Source organism: Drosophila obscura, unplaced genomic scaffold (genome assembly GCF_018151105.1).
Source record: "Drosophila obscura isolate BZ-5 IFL unplaced genomic scaffold, ASM1815110v1 contig_151, whole genome shotgun sequence".
In the NCBI taxonomy this organism is placed as follows: domain Eukaryota; kingdom Metazoa; phylum Arthropoda; class Insecta; order Diptera; family Drosophilidae; genus Drosophila; species Drosophila obscura.
In genome coordinates this window covers 2,276,667-2,299,014 of record NW_024542737.1, presented here as the reverse complement: position 1 = coordinate 2,299,014, position 22,348 = coordinate 2,276,667, and the positions used below count along the sequence as shown (strand labels likewise).

Genomic DNA, 22,348 nt, shown 5'->3' with positions numbered 1-22,348 from the left:
AATACCCAAAAAAAAACATCCATCTTTCAACATATGTACATATGTATGTATGAATTTATATTTATGTTGACTGTTTTTTATTAAGGACATTTTACTTGGTTTTAGTTTCTACCTGCCTGGTTTTTTATCAGTTCCTTTTTTATGACTGATTTTTTAGACGTGTGCCAAAAATTAGTAACCATTTGCGCTGAACATATATTTCCTCATGCATTCTTGCCCCACTGTCTATATTGAAAAACGTACTAATATGAATTTTTACATAATTCTTAATCCCTCTCTTCCTTTTCGCGACCATACATAGCTCTGCGGGACACAAAGAGAGCGAGAAAGAGTGGGCAAGCAAAATAAGCAATTAGAAGAGGGGAAATGGCATTTCCTGTTTACTCTTACAGCGCACGCTTGGATTTCCACCCCATTCATGACATCTCTTTGCATGAGTTTTGGGTCTTTCGCTCCCGCTCTGGTCCTATCGCCTGACTCTCCTTTAGCATTTGTTTCATCCCCTTCATTTCCCCTTCTTGCTTATGTATAAAGGGGAAATTTCGTTTGAGGGGAAATTCGTTTTTTACCCGATTCGAAGTGACTGTCCTAGATCCTTGCTCCACTTTAAATTGCCTTCTAGTGCACTTTTTTATGAAGGCTCTAAAAAAACAAGAGTAGCGGAAGTGGCCTTAATATTTTAAGGCCTCCGATAGGTAGCGCATAGTTTTAATTTTGTATTTTTTATGACTGCAGAATATAAAAATACAGTGTCATAAAATCGTGAAGGTTTTTTACACGTACGGCGTAAATTAAAAGTCTAAAAGTCACTATATTTTTGGGAACTGTATTGTAAATATGTATGTACATATGTGAGCACATAAGGACACCACGCTTTTGAGATTTTTAAATGTACTAGCCATCCCTGTCACTCCAATTTGCATAGGAGAACTCATCAGTCGTCGTCTCTTAGGTAAAAAGTATTTCACCTTACCTCTTCGGTCCTCGGATCGTTTTTCGCCGTCGTTTCATTTCCTTCCCTACTTGACTATTTGCGCTTGTGTGTGTGGAAGCGGGAGAGCGAAGTGAGCGTGTGTGTGCTCTATGTGTGCGAGTGTATGTGTGAGGGAGGGCGATGCCGAAACGGAACAGAGCGGAGCGTACTTATAGTTAGCGCACGCAGCGAATTTGTATCATTCGTGATTTTGGTTTGGTCGTGAGAGGAACAACATAATTCCTCTATAAAGAAGAACACCCCATCAACTCATACACACACGCAAATTTGTTGCTTCGAAAAGGATTTGTCAGCAAAGGATACTACCAGCTATATAAAACGTGCTCAGTCGCTCTTCTATATCATTCCTCAGCGAAGACTCCTCATGTCAACATCTTAAGAATTTTTGTGTCTTAAAAGAAAAACTAAAAAACGCGCAACAAACCAAATACCTCAAGCATATTATATTGCAGAGAAAGTAACAAAATTACTGAAATATATTACAATCTACCTCATTTTGTATAATCGTCGAACTTATATAACCAAAAACACAAAACACTCTACCTCAAAGTACAAAAAGTGCGTGAAACTAAAAAATATTTCATATCCTATAACAAGTGCAGAAAACTTTGCTCAAATGAAAATTGTGTGCTTACACTGTTTTAACTAAAAAGTTATTAAGCTAATTTAACAATTGGTTTTTGCTCAAAGCGAGGCAAAAACGAGAAGCCAAAACTTAGAAACGTACACAGATTAATGGCTATATCAATGCTTCAGGACGCACAGACACGAAGTAAGTATAATTTTTCAAATATTTTTCAAAGAGAGTTATCATATAACGTTGAAAACTTTCACAAAAGTAAACTATAAGTTATATTTGTATCAAAATGAAAGCTTGCTCTTTAACATAGCATAGCGATAACGACGTCTGAATGTGTTCATCTTTATGTTAAACGCCATTTTACCATCTAGACACTCACACATTCCCTCACATACATCTAGAGCAATTATGTTTTGTTTACAAGTTTGGCCAGAAAGAAACCGGCACTTAACTCGTTATTGCAACGCCCCCACCAAAACAAAGGGCTGAGAGCACAAGACAAAGAGAAATGAAGAGAGCAAAAGCATGAACAACATTCACACACATGAACATATGTGACGTTGTTTGCTCTTAAGAAAATTCTCTCTTAGCAAGACAGCTCTGGCTCTCCTTCTAACATTAACCCCCCTGTCTGTTATTGATGTGCAATATTAAGCATAAGAAAGGTAATAACATTTAACTAACTTTCTTTTTGTTTTTTTTTAGGCCTAGCTGCTGCTTTAGCGGGAATCAAGAGAGAAGAGGTCGCTGTAGACCGTTCCATGTCACTGTCGCCTCCTATGTCGGCCAACACGTCAGCCAGCAGCGCCGCTGCCATGTACCCGGGAATGGGTCTACAACAGGCGGCCGCTGCATCAGCCTTCGGCATGCTCTCACCCACCCAACTGCTCGCTGCTAACCGCCAGGCGGCTGCTTTTATGGCGCAGCTTCCAATGAGTACATTGGCCAACACACTGTTTCCACACAATCCGGCGGCTTTGTTTGGAGCTTGGGCTGCCCAGCAGTCGCAGATGCCACCCCAGGGAACGCATTTGCATTCACCGCCCGCCAGTCCGCACTCGCCCATGTCTACTACACCATTGGGTGGCAGTGGCAAGCACCCATTGACCTCTCCCAGCAGCACACCACAGCACCGCGAGCCAGTGAAGAAGTCTCGCAAATTATCGGTAAAGAAGGAGTTTCAGACAGAAATCACCATGAGCGTGAATGATCTGTATCACAGCGCGGGTGGACCCATTTCTCCGCCATCCAGCGGCAGCTCGCCCAACTCTACACACGAAGTAGGAAGCGTTGGTGCGGGAGTTACTGGCGTCGCATCCAAAGATCCGTCACGCGACAAGAGTTTCACCTGCAAGATCTGCTCTCGCAGCTTTGGTTACAAGCACGTCCTGCAGAACCACGAACGTACACACACCGGCGAGAAGCCTTTCGAATGTCCAGAGTGCCACAAGCGCTTTACCCGAGACCATCATCTGAAGACCCACATGCGTCTACACACAGGAGAGAAGCCGTATCATTGCTCCCACTGCGATCGCCAATTCGTGCAGGTGGCCAACCTTAGGCGTCATCTGCGCGTTCACACTGGGGAGCGTCCGTATACTTGCGAAATCTGTGATGGTAAATTCAGTGACTCCAATCAGCTAAAGTCTCATATGCTGGTCCACAATGGTGAGAAGCCCTTTGAGTGCGACCGTTGCCATATGAAATTCCGTCGGCGTCACCACCTGATGAATCACAAGTGTGGCATTCAGTCGCCACCCACTCCGGCCCTCTCACCTGCAATGAGTGGAGACTTTCCCATGGCGGTCACCTCTATGGCTCTGGAGCCGTCCGCCAATAAATTTGCCGCTATGTGTGCAAGCTATGGAGGCTCTGATGAGTCGGTTGATCTCGAAAAAGGTTCTTTGGAGGATGAAGCTCCTTTGGATTTGTCTGAAGATGGCGCCAGCTCAGTAGATGGGCACTGCAGCAATAGCATGGCCCGTCGAAAGGCTCAAGATATACGACGTGTATTTCGTCTACCTCCTCCCCAAATAATGCATGTACGCAGTGAAATGCCCGAGCAAACCGAGCCTGAGGATCTCAGCATGCACTCGCCCCGCTCCACCGAATCACAAGAACAAAACGAAGACATTGATTTGGACGATCTGGATGATGCAGCTGCTCTATATCTGCGTCAGCAATAAATCAGTCAAAGCCCAAATTGTACATAGCCTTTACCAAACTTCATTAGATGAAGTTGACTGGTAAAAATCCACAAAAATATTTAAACAAAATGCAGCTTAAAAGTGTAAAGTAAATATCTTTTGCAACAGGAACTTAATGCTAAGTACAACAAACTAAGGAAAATATAGATATTTTAGCGAAATAATTGCACATAAATTAAAAAAAAACACATAATTTGTACAAAATTAGCTAAGTATGCCAAAAGCTTATCCCTGCCAAAACCCACCAAAACGTACCGAACATGTTGTGCCATTTTCAACACCTAACTTACGTTAAGTTACAAGTTTTAGATTATTCCCAACTCAGTCAAAATTGTATATACCCAGCAAATGCAGCTGCCAATTGTAAATTATACAGCGCTCCAAAAATACTATTTTACTCTTACCAAGAACATAAAATTTATCAAATGGTTAATAGACTAGACTATTTTAATATATTTTAAAGAATTCTTAAAGAAAGCAATGCCAATCAACATTAAATCAAAATTAACTTTAAGTTAACAATAAAAACAAAATTATTTGTACGCTATTTGTTTTGTTTGCCATAAATATTTAAAAAACATTTTTTTACTGATTAGCTCCTAATATTATATTGCACGATCTTGTTTTATTAAAGCCGAAAATATTAATTTTATCTTCCCATTCAAATTCATGTTTAGTTGAAATGTTGCTGAATGCAATGGAAAAATAAATAAATTAAAAAAATTATACATTTGATCTTACTTTATTAGTTTCTTTTTCGTTAAAAGGCAAATGGTCTAGGGCAATAAGTAACAGTAGAAAAAACTATTGCACATTCTTCTTCCATATTCGAAATACCATTTGACATAGCTGAATAAGTAAACTATAACTTTAATGTTAAAATGTAGTCGATTATATTTCAAAAGTGAAAATATGCAGTTTCTAATCGTAAGTCTTGAACCAAGTAAACAGGAAAAAATGCTATAACCAAATACCTCCAAAAACCTCTTTGTATCAAAATTGTTGTGAGCTAAATCGTATATAAATACAACAATTTGGCAATCGTACAATTCAACTGAATTTATATACAAACATTAGACAAAAATATCGAAAAGGAAAAGAAAAGTTATACATAAAGTAATTTTGATGCATATTTTATATGGATATTGGCGTAGTAATAAAACGATTTTCGAGCATTTGATGAAATACAATTTAAGTGTAAATATTAAGTATTCATTAGACCTCCCTCTCTGTACATATTTAACCCTGTGTATATAGTCAGAAATATGAACTTACACTACATACTACTTTTAGTGCAATCTTTGGTTCAATTCATCGAGAGGTAATTAAACTTTTCGATGTATCCTTAGTTCGGACGTTTTAAAGTCAAATAATGCAACAAAATATTGTGTAATTTTCTTTGTTCATTCAAGTGTATGGTATACAAGTTCCTCAAGATTAAATGATTACAACAAATAAAATCAAATAGTGAGCGCCTTTCGAATCCTTCGAAATTCAGCGCATGGCACAAAAGACCTCACACATGTTTCATATTGATTATGTACATTTAACACCTATACGAATAAAATCGTCAATATATAACCTTAGCTTCATAAATGTTAGGTGTAATAAAATACTTAAAATATACGTACATACATATGTATGTATATAAGTGCAAAGTCAATTTTCATGTAAATATTATACTTAATATGAATCATAATGTTTGCAGCTCAAATTGTGCAATACATAAATATACAATCATATAAAAAGATACGAGCCTAATCATACGAGTATAACAAGCGCCATTTACTAGTTTTGATATTTAGTCATTGAAAAACTAATAAATACATAAAAAATCAGAATTAGAAGAATTATAATTAACAAAAAATATCATAATATATATGATTCAATAGTATGAATTCATATGATAAGTATATGCTATCAGGTTAGTTTTCATGAGTTTCTATTTAATTGTTGCTGTCCTTGCTGGCATTAAAACCACAAAAATATGCATTTGTTTCAAATATGTATTTAAGATTTATCAATTCATTTTAAACTATAATGTATTATGTTTTCAAGTGAATTTTGTGTATACAAAAAAAAAAGGAAAAATATATATACATCCATCTATTACATTATTGTGTTAAAAAAATTACGAAGAGTTTTTTAATCAATAAGCTAAGAAACAACCCATCCGCAAAAGAGAAAATTAGCGGGAGACCCAAGGTTGTTCCTTTATTCCAGAAGGCGACAACGGGCAGCATTACATAAATTTTTAATTTATGCAAACGAAGCCCTTTCGCATTATTTTACATTTGCCACAAGACGCCCCACTAATGCTGTCGCCACCACCCTCTCCAATCCTCCCCATTACCTAACGTCTCCTCTCCTATCATCCCCTTACCGGAATTTGAATTTGCGTCTAAAGGAAGCAGCAGCTGAGCAAGAAAAAGAAATAAAAAACGCGCCGCGCAGCCAGAAAATGTCACAGTGTTTTTCCCCATTTAATCTCCAGTAAGAGAGAGCAAACAACTACAACGAAACGAAGGAAAGTCGACTCCCACCGCCAATCCACCCATACATCCAACCGCTCCCCGTTCAACTTCCCAGAAAAACTGACGCCTCCACTTCTTTGTGCCCCTTTCAACAGCCAAAAAAAGGCTTCATCTTGTCCTGGCAGCCTCTATGTAAAAAAACGCACCATGTAATACATAGAGGGCGTCTTATGTGCTTACATAGAGAGGAGTAGGAGATTGAAAGTGGGTTGGAGAGAAAAGTTCGCGTACTGTGCTGCTTATTAGCATTTTAGCCTTTCTTCGCTTGGCGCTCACCGAAATGTGGGAGCGTACACATAAAGAAATCGGGTTGGGAAGATGAAGATTCGAAACGTAAATATTTTTACTATAATCTTTTTATATAAAGAAAAAAATAATGAGGATGCATATGTAAGTACAAACTTATACATATGTACGTATGTGCTATGAAATAGTAATTAGTTGTGTTTAAAATTTTGTTAAGTGTAGTCTACACTCCCACATGTCTTCCCCTCTGTCTCACTTTCTTTTTTCTCTCCCTTTTCATCTTCCTTTTTAGCTTTCAAGAAAATTATTTGGACTGGGAGGCAGACAAATTTTTTCTCAAATGAGTTTACGAGTGTTTGGCTGTTAGAATTTTTTCTTTTGGTGTAGAAAAAGAAAGAAAACCCTAAGAAAATAAAAGGCATTCAAAATAAATTTAAAGGCTTCGCTGGCAGCGAACCACCGAGGCCGCCAACTGCTGTTCATTATTCAAATTGAAAAATTATGATTCTCACCCGCGATTCGCCAGAGTCCGAAAATCCGAAAAAGAGAGCAGGGACAAGTACGGAGAACTCGACTCGACCAGTCTAAGCTTGGCGCCAAACGGAGCAAGCAATTCTAATAAGCTGCCTCAAGTGCAATGGACGATGGAATGGAATGTGAAAAAGGGGAGGCTGTAGAAACGACATCTGAGCCCCGGTTGATTCATTATCCCGCGGCCATTCGCCTCAATTAAATGTATAAAATTGTGAGTGTTATTAATATCACGACTTTGCCGTTTCGTCTTCAGGTCGGCTACCATTCTATCCTTATGTGAACTATTGTTAAGAGTATTTAAGGACATCTTAGGTAATACATATACATATCTATATGTATACAACTCGGGTTTAAATAGATGAAATACTAGGGTAAATTTACTTGGAAAGTTGACAGGATGCCACCCAGGATTGCTTAAATGGCACAAAAAAATGAACAATAGTTGCATCAGGATCAGAACAAAGGGTTTGAAGAAGCAAAGAAAATATGCTGCACGAATAGGCACAGACTATGCCAAATTGAGTCCATGGTCTTGTTACGGTTCTCTTTCTACCCCCGGCAGTGCCTGGCAGGGCATGCAAATTTTGGCAAACACAATTAGCAGGGATCGGGATCAAGATCTGCTCACCAAGACGATGCACGACGAAAAAGTTGCACAGCACGCCGGCCACGGAGAAAGTGGAAGAAGGATGAAGGACAGCACAGCATGTTGCGAAAAATTTTAGTACCAAAAAGAGAGAGCTAAAAATAATGAAAAACAAGAACTCTCATTATAATTTCACATTCAGCATTTCTACTCCTTTTCGGTTGAAATTTACGAGCTCTGCTCTCTCTTATCAAGTAAACCCGATAGCACAAGGGGAACAAGAAGAGGTATAGTAAAGTAAAAAAGTAGAACTGAAAAACAACCCTCTCGAAGAGCAGCAACTGCGACGCCGACCGCGGCGTCAGCAGCAACGATAACGACAAACTCATTTGCATACGAAGTGCTTTCGCTTTTTCGCCGCCAACCCCTCCAGCCCACCAGCCACCTTCGTTGTTTTCAGGCATGGCGGCATAGGCCACCTGCGTCTGTGTTAAAAAGAGATGGTCGCTTATACTGGCGTCTCTCTCCAACCTTTGCTTTAATCAAAGAGTTTAATGCTGGATGAGCGCAGCCACAAAAGAAAGAGAGCACAAACGAAGGTCGGAGATGTGGGTATGGATGGGGGTGGGGCGATGCTGATGCTCCTTCATATCCTTCGTCTTCGACTGACTTTCTTCCCTTCTGCTCATTATCAAGCACCGAGGGTAAAACTCATTGAGACGTTTTGCATCCCCACACTCTATTCCCCGTCAGACCCCCTTTGTGGCAAAGCTTTTCCAAGCAGCAGCTTTCAGCGTTTGCTCTGACTCATTTTACTTTTATATTTTCCGTTTTTGTTTCTCTCGAGTTGGACGAAAAGCAACGTAAAAGCCGAAGGAAAGGTTGTTTAAAGAAAATTACAAACAACCCCTTTGGAATTAGAGGAAAGTAAGCAAGGACAAAAAGGAAAGAGGGCGAGGAAGAGGAAGTGGGTAAGAAAACGCCAACGCTAAAGCAAAAGAAATGAGCGTATATTATTCATGGTATTAATGTCGCAAGCAAGAGTAGAAAGTAGGGGAAGGAGAGAAGTGAAGGTTTGGTTGTTGCAAAACCCTCACAATCAAGTAAAAATCTTTAAGATTAAACATTTTCAGTCGCGTCACATTTGCTGAGTAACCGATTAAGAAATTATATAGAAAGCACTTCGACTTATCGGTATTTGTTGCTTTGACAGCAATTAAAAATGAAGGCACTAGGCAAAATTACCTATATGAATATTTAATAGAATTAGGCATAACCGACCTTTGACAATAAAATTCATGTAAGCAACAAAATTCCCACGTTTCCCCACTCCACTTGTCACATATGGTTTGCATAAACGAAAATCCCGCCACTTTTCACCCTCGGACTATTCAACACATGAGTTTCCATAAAACTCAAATTGCACAACTCTATCCCTATGCCGACGGTAGCAATACCGCCCATCCAACAGTAATTTCAATTCTATGATAAGAATGCTGATGATTACGTAAACACTAGAAAAATGCGACTTCTTCCGTCCTCTCCCACATGTTTATTTTTTATTTGCCACAAATTTTCGACAATTTTCGACAAATTTACATGCATAAACCGCGACGACTTTGACAACGGAAACGGCAATTGCCCAACAACAACAACAGACAAAAAGCCACTACACACGCGATATTCATGTGTTCTACTGTTACTCCCTTGGGAAAGCCGCTGCAAAACCTTTCTTCCCCCTTTTTTATGGAAAACAAAATTTGCGAGTGAAAAGGCAAAGGAAAACGTTTGAAAATCATATGTACGGGGTGCTGGTTGCTGGGCTGGGAGGAACTGTGGGGAGGAGTGCTGGTTGTTGACATGTTGTGTGCGAAGAAAAGTGAGCTATCAACAAGCTATCATTCACTACACATTCTCGTATCTGTTATGCATGTGTGGTCCTGTGAGTGTTGGCAAACTGTTGATGCGATTTAAGCGATTTGTTGTGGGTTTTCTTTTCCCCACTTGTTTTTATTTGCTTGCCATGCAAAGCAAAAAATCGGTAACATACTCTTCAGGTCTTCTGTGTACAGATAAGGGGACGGGAAGGGATGAAGTCGATTGATAGAGGTCAGTTTTACTCGTATCCGATGTCCCAGTAAGAGGACAGTTTTCATGCTCTTAAATCAAATTTACCTCATGTATGGGCCTAAAAGGATTTTCTCAGAACTGCTTATTATTTAATAATGTCGCGCACTTACTTTCATTTAAGTAACTAACTTTTACTCATACAGTCCTGGGCATGTCCTAATGGAAATGTAATTCGCTTATGGAGTAAAAGGCACATCATAGAGGAATAAAGCATGTTGCGAGCTCTGTTTCAGATAGCCTTTTAACTAATTTGCAGCTATATCCCAATATACTCGTCACAACAAAATAAAAGCCAGCAGCCAGCTGACAGCCTTCAGATATGTATTCGATGTGGAATCAGTATGAGGCAAACAAGCCAGGCCTTGCGAATATTCTTAGAGCCAGGCGCCACCTAATATGCAAAGCGTAATTTAACAGAGCACTGAAAAACTTTTTAATTACCTTTCATATCCGGACCAATTGGCCCGGGAAGAAGCGGGACTCGACGTCGTATCCTTTTAATAAGTAGACTCCTTTGCATAACAACAAGGAAAACATTAATTAAGATGCAGGCAATCTCACGGACCAGGAAGACGGCAACGAAATAAGCGAATTAACAAGAGCTAGGACTTTGCATAAATGAAAGGATAATCAGCCTATCAACCGAGTCAAGGACCAAAGGCACAAAATGGCGTGCAATTAACATGAAAATGACTTTGTTTGACACTGAACAAAAAGCAAGGATCCCACTAAAAAGACAAAAGATGTCTCCGAGTGGCTTCCTGGAGTCCTGGAGGGTTAAATTATCAAAGGACCTAAAATGAAGCCAGCAACAGCACAATGCAGCGCGGGCATAATTTAATATTTCCCATTAAGCGCAACCATTAATGAACGAAGCGAAAGCGAATCTCGCGACTGCGCAGGGCTCTCTTCAGGAGCAGGAAGAACTCTCCGTAGTCTTTCGTTCTTGCCATCCCTCTCCTCTCCACCCGTCTTATCCTGCCGGCCATGGCGAGTAATTAAGTTTATGCGAAGTACAAAATTTAATTTCGTTTGCCACCCCTTTTCAACGCCACCCCCTTTTGCGGGAGTGGGGAACTTAGCTTTCATTTTGTTTCGTTTTTTTTGTTTCAAATGCCTTTTGAAGTATTTACTCCCCACTCGCCGCAATTCTTTTGCTATAAGCATCTTAACGGCATCATTTGGCGTCGAGTTGCGCAGGTGGCCACGCAGTTTTTCCTTCTTAATGTTGAATGTTTTTCATCAAGGTGGTATTATATGTATGGGAAGTACTTTAAGGGAGAGCCTTTGACTTGAGCGGACCTGCTTATAATTTTTAATTGGTGTTTCAAGTGTCCCTAAAGGAAGGGATTCTGGGGAATGGAGAAGCATATTAAATGCTTTCATATTAAATTTGTTAGAGCAGAAAGAAAATGCCTCACCGTAATGTTGATAATGGTTTACACTAACAAAAATAATAATGGAGAAGCCGAAATTAGAGTCCAACTTTTGTTGGACTATCGCCACCCCAACACATCCCAACGAGTCAATGTCTGTAAAATAAAAAATCATAAATCAATAATTTTCAGTAAAGCTAAACCCCTCCGTTCCCTATAGAACGTTCCATGAACTGCGGCATATTTTCGAAATTACAAAATTGAGCAAACGAAGGAAAGCATTTCGTGCTGCTGCCGTGCTGCATAATCAGCTCCAGCATCTATGTAGTGCCTCAGCAACCGTCACTGCCACGCTGCCAACTCAACGATGCGCATAAATTAAGTTAACCCCTCTCAGGAAAAAAAAATCGAGTCGCGCGTCTGCCTCATTTTTTTGTTCATCTATTTTTTATATCCACCTTAATGTATTTTGTGATTAACTTTCGTTTTGCATGCAAGGCTGCGTGCTTTTCTTACCCCTTTGATGACGTAGAGTGCTGTTGTACGAGGATGTCTTTTTTTTTTATGATACCCTGGAGTTTACTATAAGGGTACCTTTTTTTAGTTTTGAGTATTCTAAGCGGATAAAATAAGATGTTTATTAGTCAAAGTTAAGCCAATGCCTGAAGTACCTATGCATACATACATATGTATGTATGTACGAATAAGGACCTGAAATATTTTTGATAACGTTTTAAAAATAACCGTTACGAATCCACTTACGATCTACTACGACCTATATTCCACTCATCACCCTTTTGTCAGCCTGCATTTTTCTAAAAACATTTTTTCTTTACCCACATCATCCCAAACTATTCTGCCGGAGCACATGTTAAAGTACCCACGTTTTTTTTTTACCTATTTTTCATCTCTCTTAAGTTTTAACCCTTGCACAGTTTACATGAATATTCACTTGTCAAATTCCGAATGAAAAAACTGTACCTAAAAAATTGAGCATTTGTTTTTTATGGCTAAAGCCTGAGCCCGACAACTTCTGGGGTGAGTTTTTTTAAACTTGATTTTGAAATCCCAACAGCAACACAAAGCAACAAAATGCAAATTAAAAGTTGTGGAAACCCTTTTTAAAAAGTGCTAAAGGGTTGTCGATGTCCCAGCCACAGCCGCAGGACTTTCAACGTTGTCTGGGTAACAGGAAAAAGGAAAAAATCACGAGGGGTGCGTTTGTCGTGTGTCCTGCCAGGAACAGTCTCACTTTTTTTCGGATATTTAATTTTTTTGGTATGCAAATGCCGGCTGCTTTAAAAAATTACACCCTACATATATGCAGATATATGTATGTATGCATAACCTGGGATTGGAATTTAGCAATTTGAAAAGGGTTTCGGTTCTATTGACTTGCCTGCAGTTTGAAGTTTTCATTGTTCTCTATTTTTCATTTTGCATACGACGATAATCCTTGTTTAGGGGCCGCACACGCAGAGGGATCAGACATGGAATTTGCGCAAAGAATACTTCTGGCACACGTCGTGTATTTGAAGACATTCATCTTTGTATGCAGCGGAAATTAGTTTTTCCTCAACAGTTTCTTTCTGCCTCATTGGGCGTCTCATTTACGCCTATTAGCAATTCGGACAGCTGCTTGCCAAGGTAAACGCAAAAAACTCAAAGGCTTGCGGGCTTAAATCCTGTCCCTGACAGCTGGCCATTGGCGTTGCCATGTCCTGCGGTGATGATTTCTCCCGCTGGCCCTCTGGACAGTTTCAAGCAGATTCTGATCCAAATGCCTTTAACAAATAAAACGGCCAATCTGAAGAGAAGGACACATGTACAAACAAACAGAAACAGAGCACGCTTCTATTGCCCCACCCATGGGGCCCCAATAGTTGGTATAAGAAATCAACTTCATTCCGTGACATCATATGAGGTAAATACATATTGAAAAACTGGCAAACACACGTGCACAGCAGGAAGACAAAGGTCTTGGCATAAGACCTAACATTGTACTGAAAGAAAAAGTTCTGACCTTGAGAAGGCTTTAATACCGCAAATCGTGAAATTTTGAGTACAGATTATATCGTGTCAGATTTTATTTTAGGATATTTCCGACCATCTCTTGAAGTACACTTATTTTACATTGATAAAAAAAAACGAAATAAGCCTCCCGTACCCCAAAACTCAAAATTTAAGACATATCTTATCTTCTTTTCAAGGCAGAAATCTAACGAAAGTGTTACCAAATTCTCATGTGACTATCACCTTGAAAGAATCAGCGAAACTATCATGATTTTAGCGTCGGATAGGGTTGTTCTACCGAATACTTAATAGTTGACTATAATTCCCAGTCACGCCTTCGTTTTTTTAAACTGTGTGTTTTTTTCTTCATAATTTTTAATGCTTAACAATTCAATTTGATTGTTTCTCTCCCGAAAGATACATTTTTGACTCAAATTTGCTTGCACTGGACTTTGAACAAGCAACCTTCTTATTTTCTGACTTTTGGTCATGTTTTTTTTTTGCATATTTCCGTAACTTTTTACCTTTTTTCTAAATTTTTTTTTTAATTTGTTTGGGCGACGCGTGGCTTTTCTTGTAATTGACGGGGACTTTTCATTAGGCAACCAAGCAAGGATACGAAAGGATGCGCACTGGAAGAAAGAAAAAAAAACTTGAGAGCTACCCTTAAAAATAAAAAAATTCTCAGAAAAGTTGAGTGTGCCAGAGGTTTTTTCTTCTATCATTTGTGGGTACTCGGTAGCTACAGCAAATGGAGGGAGGATGGACCTGGTGACTACGGCGGAAGTTGGCGGCAGGCTCACTTTTTCATTCCACTCTGCTTGTTGCCAGCGGCTTCTTTGAAAAAATTAATGGAATGGGAGAAAAAAAAATCGATGAAGTAATTTCTATTTAAACAAGCAAGGGATAAGGGAAGCTGTCACAAGACAGAAGATTTCTGGTCATAAGGACAGCTTAAAATTAGCCAAAAGCAAGAGTTGAGTAAAAGAGTAATTATAGTAATAGCTAAAAGTTGACAGTCTTTATACATATGTTTATACAATGCGATCTCTCCGATCTGTGTTCTACTCGTTCCCAGAAAATATGCGCTAGGGAGCTCCGCTAAGAAAAAATTACCCCCGAAACAATACCACAACAGCTAATACACTCAGAACTCAACCCTAACGCTTTTTAGCTGGTTCCTTTAAATATAAAATTACACTATCAACACTAAGTTTAATACCCGCAAGTTGGAATGGGTGGACGCGTGGAAAGCGGAGTGGGTGCGGGGGATGGGAGTAGAAGGCGTCAGCGACAAAATCACCAGAGCAAGTTTCTGGCAACCGTTTTAAGTGCCAAGCCCGCACAGACGAGAGTGGCTGGCAGGGTTGTCTTGTCGTGGGTGGGGGTTATTGTAAAAAATGTGCCACCCTGCAACGGAGGCAGGCGCAAGGAAAAATTCTGTTGCTATTAAAAAATGTAAAAGCGAAAACAACGAAAATCGCGCGTGTAAAGCGAGAGTAAAGAATTTGAATAGCACCCACGCCGACGATGGCGATAACCGCGTAGCCAGCGTTGACGTTGACGTCGACGTCAGGGGATAATATGGAACATTTTGTTGGGGTGCATGTGGGTGGACCACTCCTTACGTCGTACACCCCATCTTCATCATATTTAGCTCATTTGCAAAGGGTGAATGAAATTAACAGAAATGAGAAGCATGAAAACACCGAATGATATCGATGGGAGCAAGCCGTACTCAGCTTTGAGGAATTAATTCAGCAACTGCCTGGATATCCAGAGTTCGTGCGCAATCAAATGTTAAATCAAAACTTTTCTAGTGGCGGAACCCAAATAGATTTTCAACTAGAATTGTAAAAACTTGAAACATTGCAATTAAAATGGCTTTGCTGCAATACAAGTTACAACCATTGGAGCAGAAGATTTCATCTTACAGAAAGCTACGAAGCTCATGTGACTTTAATTGCTTTGAACTTGACTAGATAAATAGTCCAAACAAAGAAAAATATAACATGCTCTTGAACCAGAAGAACAACATAACATAATAAGCTTTCTCTTACCGTATGCTCATGATCTTGTACTGTTGCTTTTCCTTCCAGCACAACCTAAATGGATTTAAAAAGTGCCATTTCCAATAAGAGGAAAAAGTTGGTGTAAATTAATATTAGGTGAGGCATCAGAGGGCATACTTTCACGCCACTCGCATATTTTGATCAAGTGGTTGCGCACACACCAAACGAGAGCGCAAAACATTTTCGGGGATTTGGAAAGCGTCACCTCACATTGTCTTTTACTCACGAAGAAAACTCATGCACTGAAACTGACTTTGGAAGCTAACGGAGCGGTGCAGATGCGTAGGGAAGCTAAAGGATTTCTCTCATTCCACGCCATGCTCTCTTTCTCTTCCTCTTTATTTCCCAATTGTTCGCTCCGCTCTTATTGTAAATTGGTGCATTCGTTTCTGCACGTTTTCGCTTACCTCTCCAAATGCAAACGGAGAGCGAGTTTTCGTCTCCCTCTCCCAATGCAAGCGGAGATCGATGGTTCGTCTTTGTCACCCTCTTCTTAAGCAAAAACGTCTTACATTTTTATCATATATAATATAACTTAAAACAAAATCCAAGTCGTCGACAACATACACAAAAACCAGAGTTTCGCTCTTATATGCCAGTTCAATTTCCTCATCAAACATGCTTTTAATTTTAAGAGCGCACGTCGAGGTTTCCCCTTAGAATACACGTGGAGAGAAAGACCTTTCTTGCCTTTGCCTTCTTTCCCATCTGACATCTTAAAGGGGTTGGAGTTCGTTACCACCGCTGTTGATCGATATTTTAATTTTCCATTTCTCTTTCCATTTTTGAATGCGTTTCCTTAGCTTTGGCTTCTCGCTTGGTTTTTTCTTTTTATCTCATTTGCTGCTTTGATTTTCTTGCCGAGGATGTTGATGACGATGTAGCATGCCTTGCATGTGTTCGGCTGTATGTGTGGTAAAGACATGTTGCCCTTTGTTCATTTGCATGGGTTTCATTAGGAGTCTTCTGTATATTTCCACCCATATCTACATACATACGTATATATTTATACATATCTTTCATTCTCTCAGCCTGGCTGTGGGTACTCTTTCCCCTTGGCGCTTTCTTTGTGGAGGGAGTTGTTATTAAGTTTGTTATTTTCGCTTCTAGTCGTGAGTCTGCGCTTTCTGTCTATCTCAACAGTTTTCTTTAATTTTTCCAATATTACTTGCATCTTATTTTATGGGATGGATGAGCTGTTCATCGCACACTCATAATAATTCTTAAATAATTTGTTTCGAGCCTAAAAGCTGTTCATGTGTATATTTAAAGGACAGCGAAAAGCTTTTAGAGCTGATCTACAGTAAACTACCAAACCAATTACGCCAATTATGCCAGTTATAAAAACTTAAAAGCTGCTCCATAAAAAAACACCAACACAGAAAGTACACGGGTAAATAAAATAAAAATGTTTTTGTTTTTGCGAAAATCAGCGTTAAAAGACCAGTCAGAGGTATGCATGATGGAGCGGAAAACAGCAGCACAGAGCAGTATAGGTATATTAAACTAATAACAACCTCACCCACCCACTACTAACCGTAGAAAATAAAAATGTCATCAAATTTGAAAAGCAGCCGACAGGCAGACAAGCTGCGAGGGTGGTGGGGACTGCGAGCTGACAAGCTATATAGGAACATATGCCTAGCAAACATCAAGCTAGAAAGTGCAATTCCCCCAGCCCGTGCTTGGGGTGCCCTTCGGACAGACTCTGCGCTTGTTTCAGTCACTTCTTCTAATGCAATTAGATGAGTGCCAGTGAGGTTCAACGACGGCTTCGACGACGTTTTAGGCCACGCACACAAATTTTGTTAATGTGTTTCCTTGGTACAGGTAAGATGCATATGAATATTTTATAGTTCATATTACCAGACAAGACATTGCGATAAGCCAAGTTGGAGGGTGGCTGCGACTCCAAAAGTCATGAATAATATGTATTAACAAATTAAATTTCAGTTTAAAATAATATTTGGGAGATGCCCTAACTAATTTGTTGAAAAGGAAAATGTAGCAACTATTTTGGGTAAAGACCCAGCTTCTTATTTGCCTTGGCTACACGCGCATAAATAAATCTCAATTGCGGTGGCAGGAGACGCGAGTGCAGGGCTGGCCGGGGATGCCAAGTTTGACCAGTGGAAATTTGTTGATCTTTCGTACGTTGGAGTTTTTCTTGAACAGTCTGAAGATAAATGGCACTGAAATTAATTAAGTTGTTAATTTCCCATTAAGCACTATAGGCTGACCACGTAAGGCGCCCAAACAATACACACATGTGGTGGGGAGTGAGAGCTCCTGACAGCACTTGACAAAATTATGTGCCAGTGGCAACATTTAACCTTTCAGCGTGGTGGAAGAGGAACGAAAAAACACAAACAAGAGCCCGGAGGCATCACCAGCGCCCCCCTCCTTATACGATACGTTGGTTTAACTCCATGCTGAACTCCCACTTCCTTTCCTCCTGAGCATTCACATATGTGAATATGTTGGCCGCAGGAGCAGCACGCGTCAACATTTAGTGCTGGCTTACCCACCATACTCCTGTGGCCACATCACATGTGTGTTGTATTTGCATAAAAAAATCTTTCATCGAAAGCATTACAAATCGTTGCCCTCACCTACCGCCACGCACATACGGTTCACCCCCAATGGTAAAGGATTCGCATGACCTCGCACCAACACACACGCAACACCATGCATTCTTCAATCCCCTTCGATTTGCTTTCTTTCTGACTCGGCTCGCGTCGCTAATAGAGCGTAATAAATGTCATGTTTGGCCAGGATCCGGTCAGGCCGAGATACTCATTTTTTATACATTTCGTATTTCGATTGTTACTGGTACTGAAAAGGGTCATATATGCATGTACATATATATATGTGGGAAAATAACCCATCGACCGACATCTTTGTTCTGTATGAAGTTGTCCACCCATCATGAGCTGTTTATTTTTTGACACAGCGATGCATTTCGAAGTGATTTTAAATTGATGATTGATAAATGAAGTTATCTTGCCTATCAAGAAAGCAGGAAAACAATATAGGCTGAAGATTGCCATAGCCAGAAACATGAAAAGTACATATAATTGAAATATGGCTAATTTGTAAGTATTGTGTTCTAGAATACCGTCGCCAAAGGCTATTTTAAGGTAGAACAATTTTGGAAAAACACACACTTAGTCTCACTCCAAGTACTGCCCCCATCCCCAATGTCTTTTAATACACCATTAAAACCTACAAATTGTAACTTATATCCAACGAAAAAAAAAATTGTAGATTCTGATGGGGAGTGCTTTGGGAGAGCAAGTGCTGTTTGGGAGAGCGAAAAACCTTTTGTTTCTATCATTTCTCAATGCCCTTACTGCCCTTGCCAACTCTCCCTTTATCCCCTTAACACCCACCACCCATCAAGTCAGCTCCTTCATTATAGCCACGGTATCATGCCCTGCTGTTGTTGGTACCGCTACTTTTGGTCTACGTGCTCTTTGCTTAATTTTAAACACCCCCTCATTTGCATAAATGAATTATTTTCAACCCCAAAGCAGCAACAACAAAAAATTAAGATTGGAATACCGAGAAGGAAGAAAATGAGAATGAAACACAAAGTGAAAGGCAAAACAAAAATTGCTGTGCATGCGCAAATTTTTCAAGTAGAAGAGACGCAGATGAATGGGGCAGAATGGCACTTAAAAGTAAGCTTAATGGGGAACTGGCCACGTCAAGAGTTCAGGCCATAAAAATCCCAAAGAAAAACAAAAAATTTCGATAAATTTGTTCTCTGTCTTCGTCGGCTCGGCCCACGCCTGATAACCGTTAAACACAAACAATTAAAAATGACAGTTAGGAGGAAGCAAAGTACACAAAAGACATAAAACTGCTTGAAGTCCAGGTGTATGTGTCCCCCGCCGTTGCTACTTCCCTTACGCTCGCTTCAGCTCTTGGCATGAAATGACACAATTTCAATTTCAGTTTTTATTCCAAAAAATATTTTTTTTCTCTCTGGAAAGGCAACACCGGAGTGCAACTGCGTTTCAACATCATGCTGTCCCTATCCCTTGATTGACCTGCTCTCCACCCCTGTTCTACACACCTTATAAGGTTGTACGTAAGGTTGACAGTTTTTTCTTATTCTGTCCCTTTGCAGTCTTCTTTTTTTGCAGTATTTGTTTGTTTAGCAGCCAAATGTCAAGCGGGCGTTGGTTTTAGTTTTCCCATCCGCTTCATTGTGATCCCTTGATCCGCAATTGTAATTATTTTCGGGCCCGCTCAAGAGTTACATTCATTGTTCGGAGCAGGGTGCGTTGCACAAAATCCGTTAGCTGTGTTTCTGTAATGCCCTAAATGAGCGTAAAATATTAGGCGAGATTGTGTTTAGGAGCATTTTGGATGAGGTCCTTTGGTACCTGACTGTCCAGCCTGGTCTCCAATCAATCATTTTGTGTGTTGTCTCCTAACAATTAGACGATACTCTTCTTCTGTATGTCGTTGTAAATACTTGAAGGCAGATCTAATGAATTTTTAAAAAGGCTTTACATAGAAGGTATACATTTACATACATACATGACCACTCAAGAACATAAATTTCAAAACTTGAGAATAATATATCTAGCATGTTACGTACAGATGTAACAAAAATTATGTACATTAATCTGGTTACCTAATACCTGCCAGCTGCTTTTCCCTTTGAGTATCTGCAAGTCGATCAATTATATACTCGTATCTTTATCCATCTTGTTTAGCATAATAAGTGCGTATCACCTTGAATAGTTTCGGCAGTCCTTCATTTGGCAGCAGTCAGGCGTGAGTCTTAGAAATGTCGTCAACTGCCGAGCCAAGCAATTATGGATGAGAAAAGCAGGTGTTCTCCTCCTTCTTTTTTTTGGCATGCAGCCGCTGCAATTTGAGACCCATTTCAATGTACAGTTGTATAGAAAAAGGACTAAGCACGCGGCTAGCGAAGGTGAAATTAGGACCAAGCATCATTTGAGTGGAAGTGATTAATGCCAGAGAAGTTTGAACGATGCCCTTCTGGTCCATCATCGTATTTCTCTGCGATTCCTTGCCCCGCTCTCTATTAACCTACCAAGCTCAGCATGTTATAACTTTGCTTTATTTTCTTGGTTTCACTAAAAAGTCCTTTTGAAAAACAAACTCCCATCAAAGAGGCTCACGAAACAACTCAAAAGCCAAGACAAGTGGGAAAAGCTGAATGAAAACTTGTAAGTCCTTTTTCGACAGCTGCTCCGACTACCAGGGAGCATTTATATGGGTGGCGACCACAACTCAACAAGAAAGTTCATTAAAATTATGCCCTTTTCTAATTTTTTGAATTGCTCGGTAGGAAAGGAAGAGCGGTGTGGGGCAGACCGCTCGATAGGCACTTGTTTTGCCTTCCTCGTTCTTTGCTTTTGACAATAATCACTGGACTGTTAATTTGTTTCGAGCACAATTTTTGGTTCCCTCTCTTTTTTCTTTCTTTTCCAGATGAAGAAACTTTGGCGCATGCAAATAAGTGAATCAAAGTTTTTAAATGCACAAACAACAACGTAAGAGAACCCAAACTTTTAAAATTTTAAGAATTGGCTCCATCTGGTGAGCTCAGAGGGTGTGGCACTCACCAAGTACACCCTTATTAGTTGAAAAAGGGTTAGCCAGAATTTGAATCCTCATTGGTTACTTGCTGTCTGTCCAGCCCTTGTCCAAGGGTTGGGTACAATGTGGAGCTTCAAAGGGTTGAATGCCTAAAACAAAGGGCGTTCTTGCAATGACGGTCACTGAGTGAGCTGTTAAACCATCCCTATCGCATTCACTTTCTCCTCTTTTACATGATGGATTTATTTATGTGGTCCGCTTAAATTTATATTCTAGAAGCAAGCACAAAAAATAACCCCATCCGAAACACAGCATGGTGAATAATGTCAAGTTATTCATAAAAAATGTTTTTCAAACTAAAAGAGAACAGTTTTTTTTCTCCAAAATCAGGAGCTATTGAAATAAATACATACATACATACTGCAACCAAATACCTTGTCGCAGTTGCCTGAAATGAAAGGAAAAGCCGTACCTTTAATTTCTATTAGTTTCGATGGAGTACATCTAAATACATCGATTGACAATAGAGAATATTTCATTTCAATTCGATTGCAAGAACTTGTGTCGTTTTGCAACGGCACACGTTACAAGGTTGCCGTCGCCACCCAACCACCGTATTTCACATTTTTCTATATTGAGCATCCCATCCAAATTTAGAACAAATGTTTGCTGCTGTACCGTTGTATTGTTCCTCCGTCTGGCCATGTAAAAAAAAGGTTTCGCGCTTTTCCAAGGGTTGGCTCGGTGCAAATAATTTATGGCTCCCGTGTGTGCCCCCTTCTGTCTTTAAGCTCAACCAAGCTCCAACTTCCTTTATTTTTCTCTGTCTCACTCTTATTCTTTCCTTATGGCTAATCTGACATGAGCTTAATGAAAAAAAAAATCATTGGAATTTGCGTCCTTCTTATGCGCGCTCTGTCCTCATTTGCGCTTGTGTGCGCTTTGAAATAATTTAAATTACTCAGAGGTGGGGTTCCTGATCAGTTTTTGTAAGTAACCAGAATCTGATGAAAGTTTTTATATACCTATGTATGTATATATTTATGTATATTTCCTTACATATATGTATGTATGTCCTTAGCGATAAAAATCCACAGCAGCACTCAAGCGCTCCTCCAATACGCCGCACAGCAATTAAAATTTTCCATTTCATTCAACTGAAAACGTAAAAAGTTTTCACCATTCTGAGTTCTATACTTTGCTTTTCTTTCACTGATTTGTTTATTTGAAGTTTATCAAAACAAGAAGATGGATGGGAAGAAAAAGCAAGAAGAAAATGTAGCCCCTAACTGTGGTTAGCAGAAACTTCTACCCGCCTCATCCACCATCGACCTATCCACCAGCCAGCCAATGGGACCATTCATTTACACTGAATTAAGTTTATCACAAACATGGCAACCGGGCCTCCGTCCCAGATTTCCTTAACTAAAAATAGGCTGTCGAAGAGGAAGAAAAATTAAAGCGCCTGTCACTTGCAATTATTTTGCCCATGG

General features: G+C 39.7%; 2 protein-coding genes across 2 annotated transcripts in view; one reads left to right on the top strand and one right to left on the bottom strand.

Annotated features, from left to right (window-relative positions):
• The window catches only part of LOC111074466 (protein takeout), a 152,133-nt gene that overhangs the window by 2,084 nt on the left and 127,701 nt on the right, over positions 1-22,348 (bottom strand). The window lies entirely within an intron of this gene.
• Positions 1,195-4,303, top strand: LOC111074461 (protein krueppel). Its single transcript, XM_022367249.2, has 2 exons — positions 1,195-1,766; positions 2,280-4,303. The coding sequence occupies exons 1-2, from the start codon at positions 1,730-1,732 to the stop codon at positions 3,758-3,760; spliced, it is 1,518 nt and encodes a 505-aa protein (XP_022222941.2). The 5' UTR covers positions 1,195-1,729; the 3' UTR covers positions 3,761-4,303.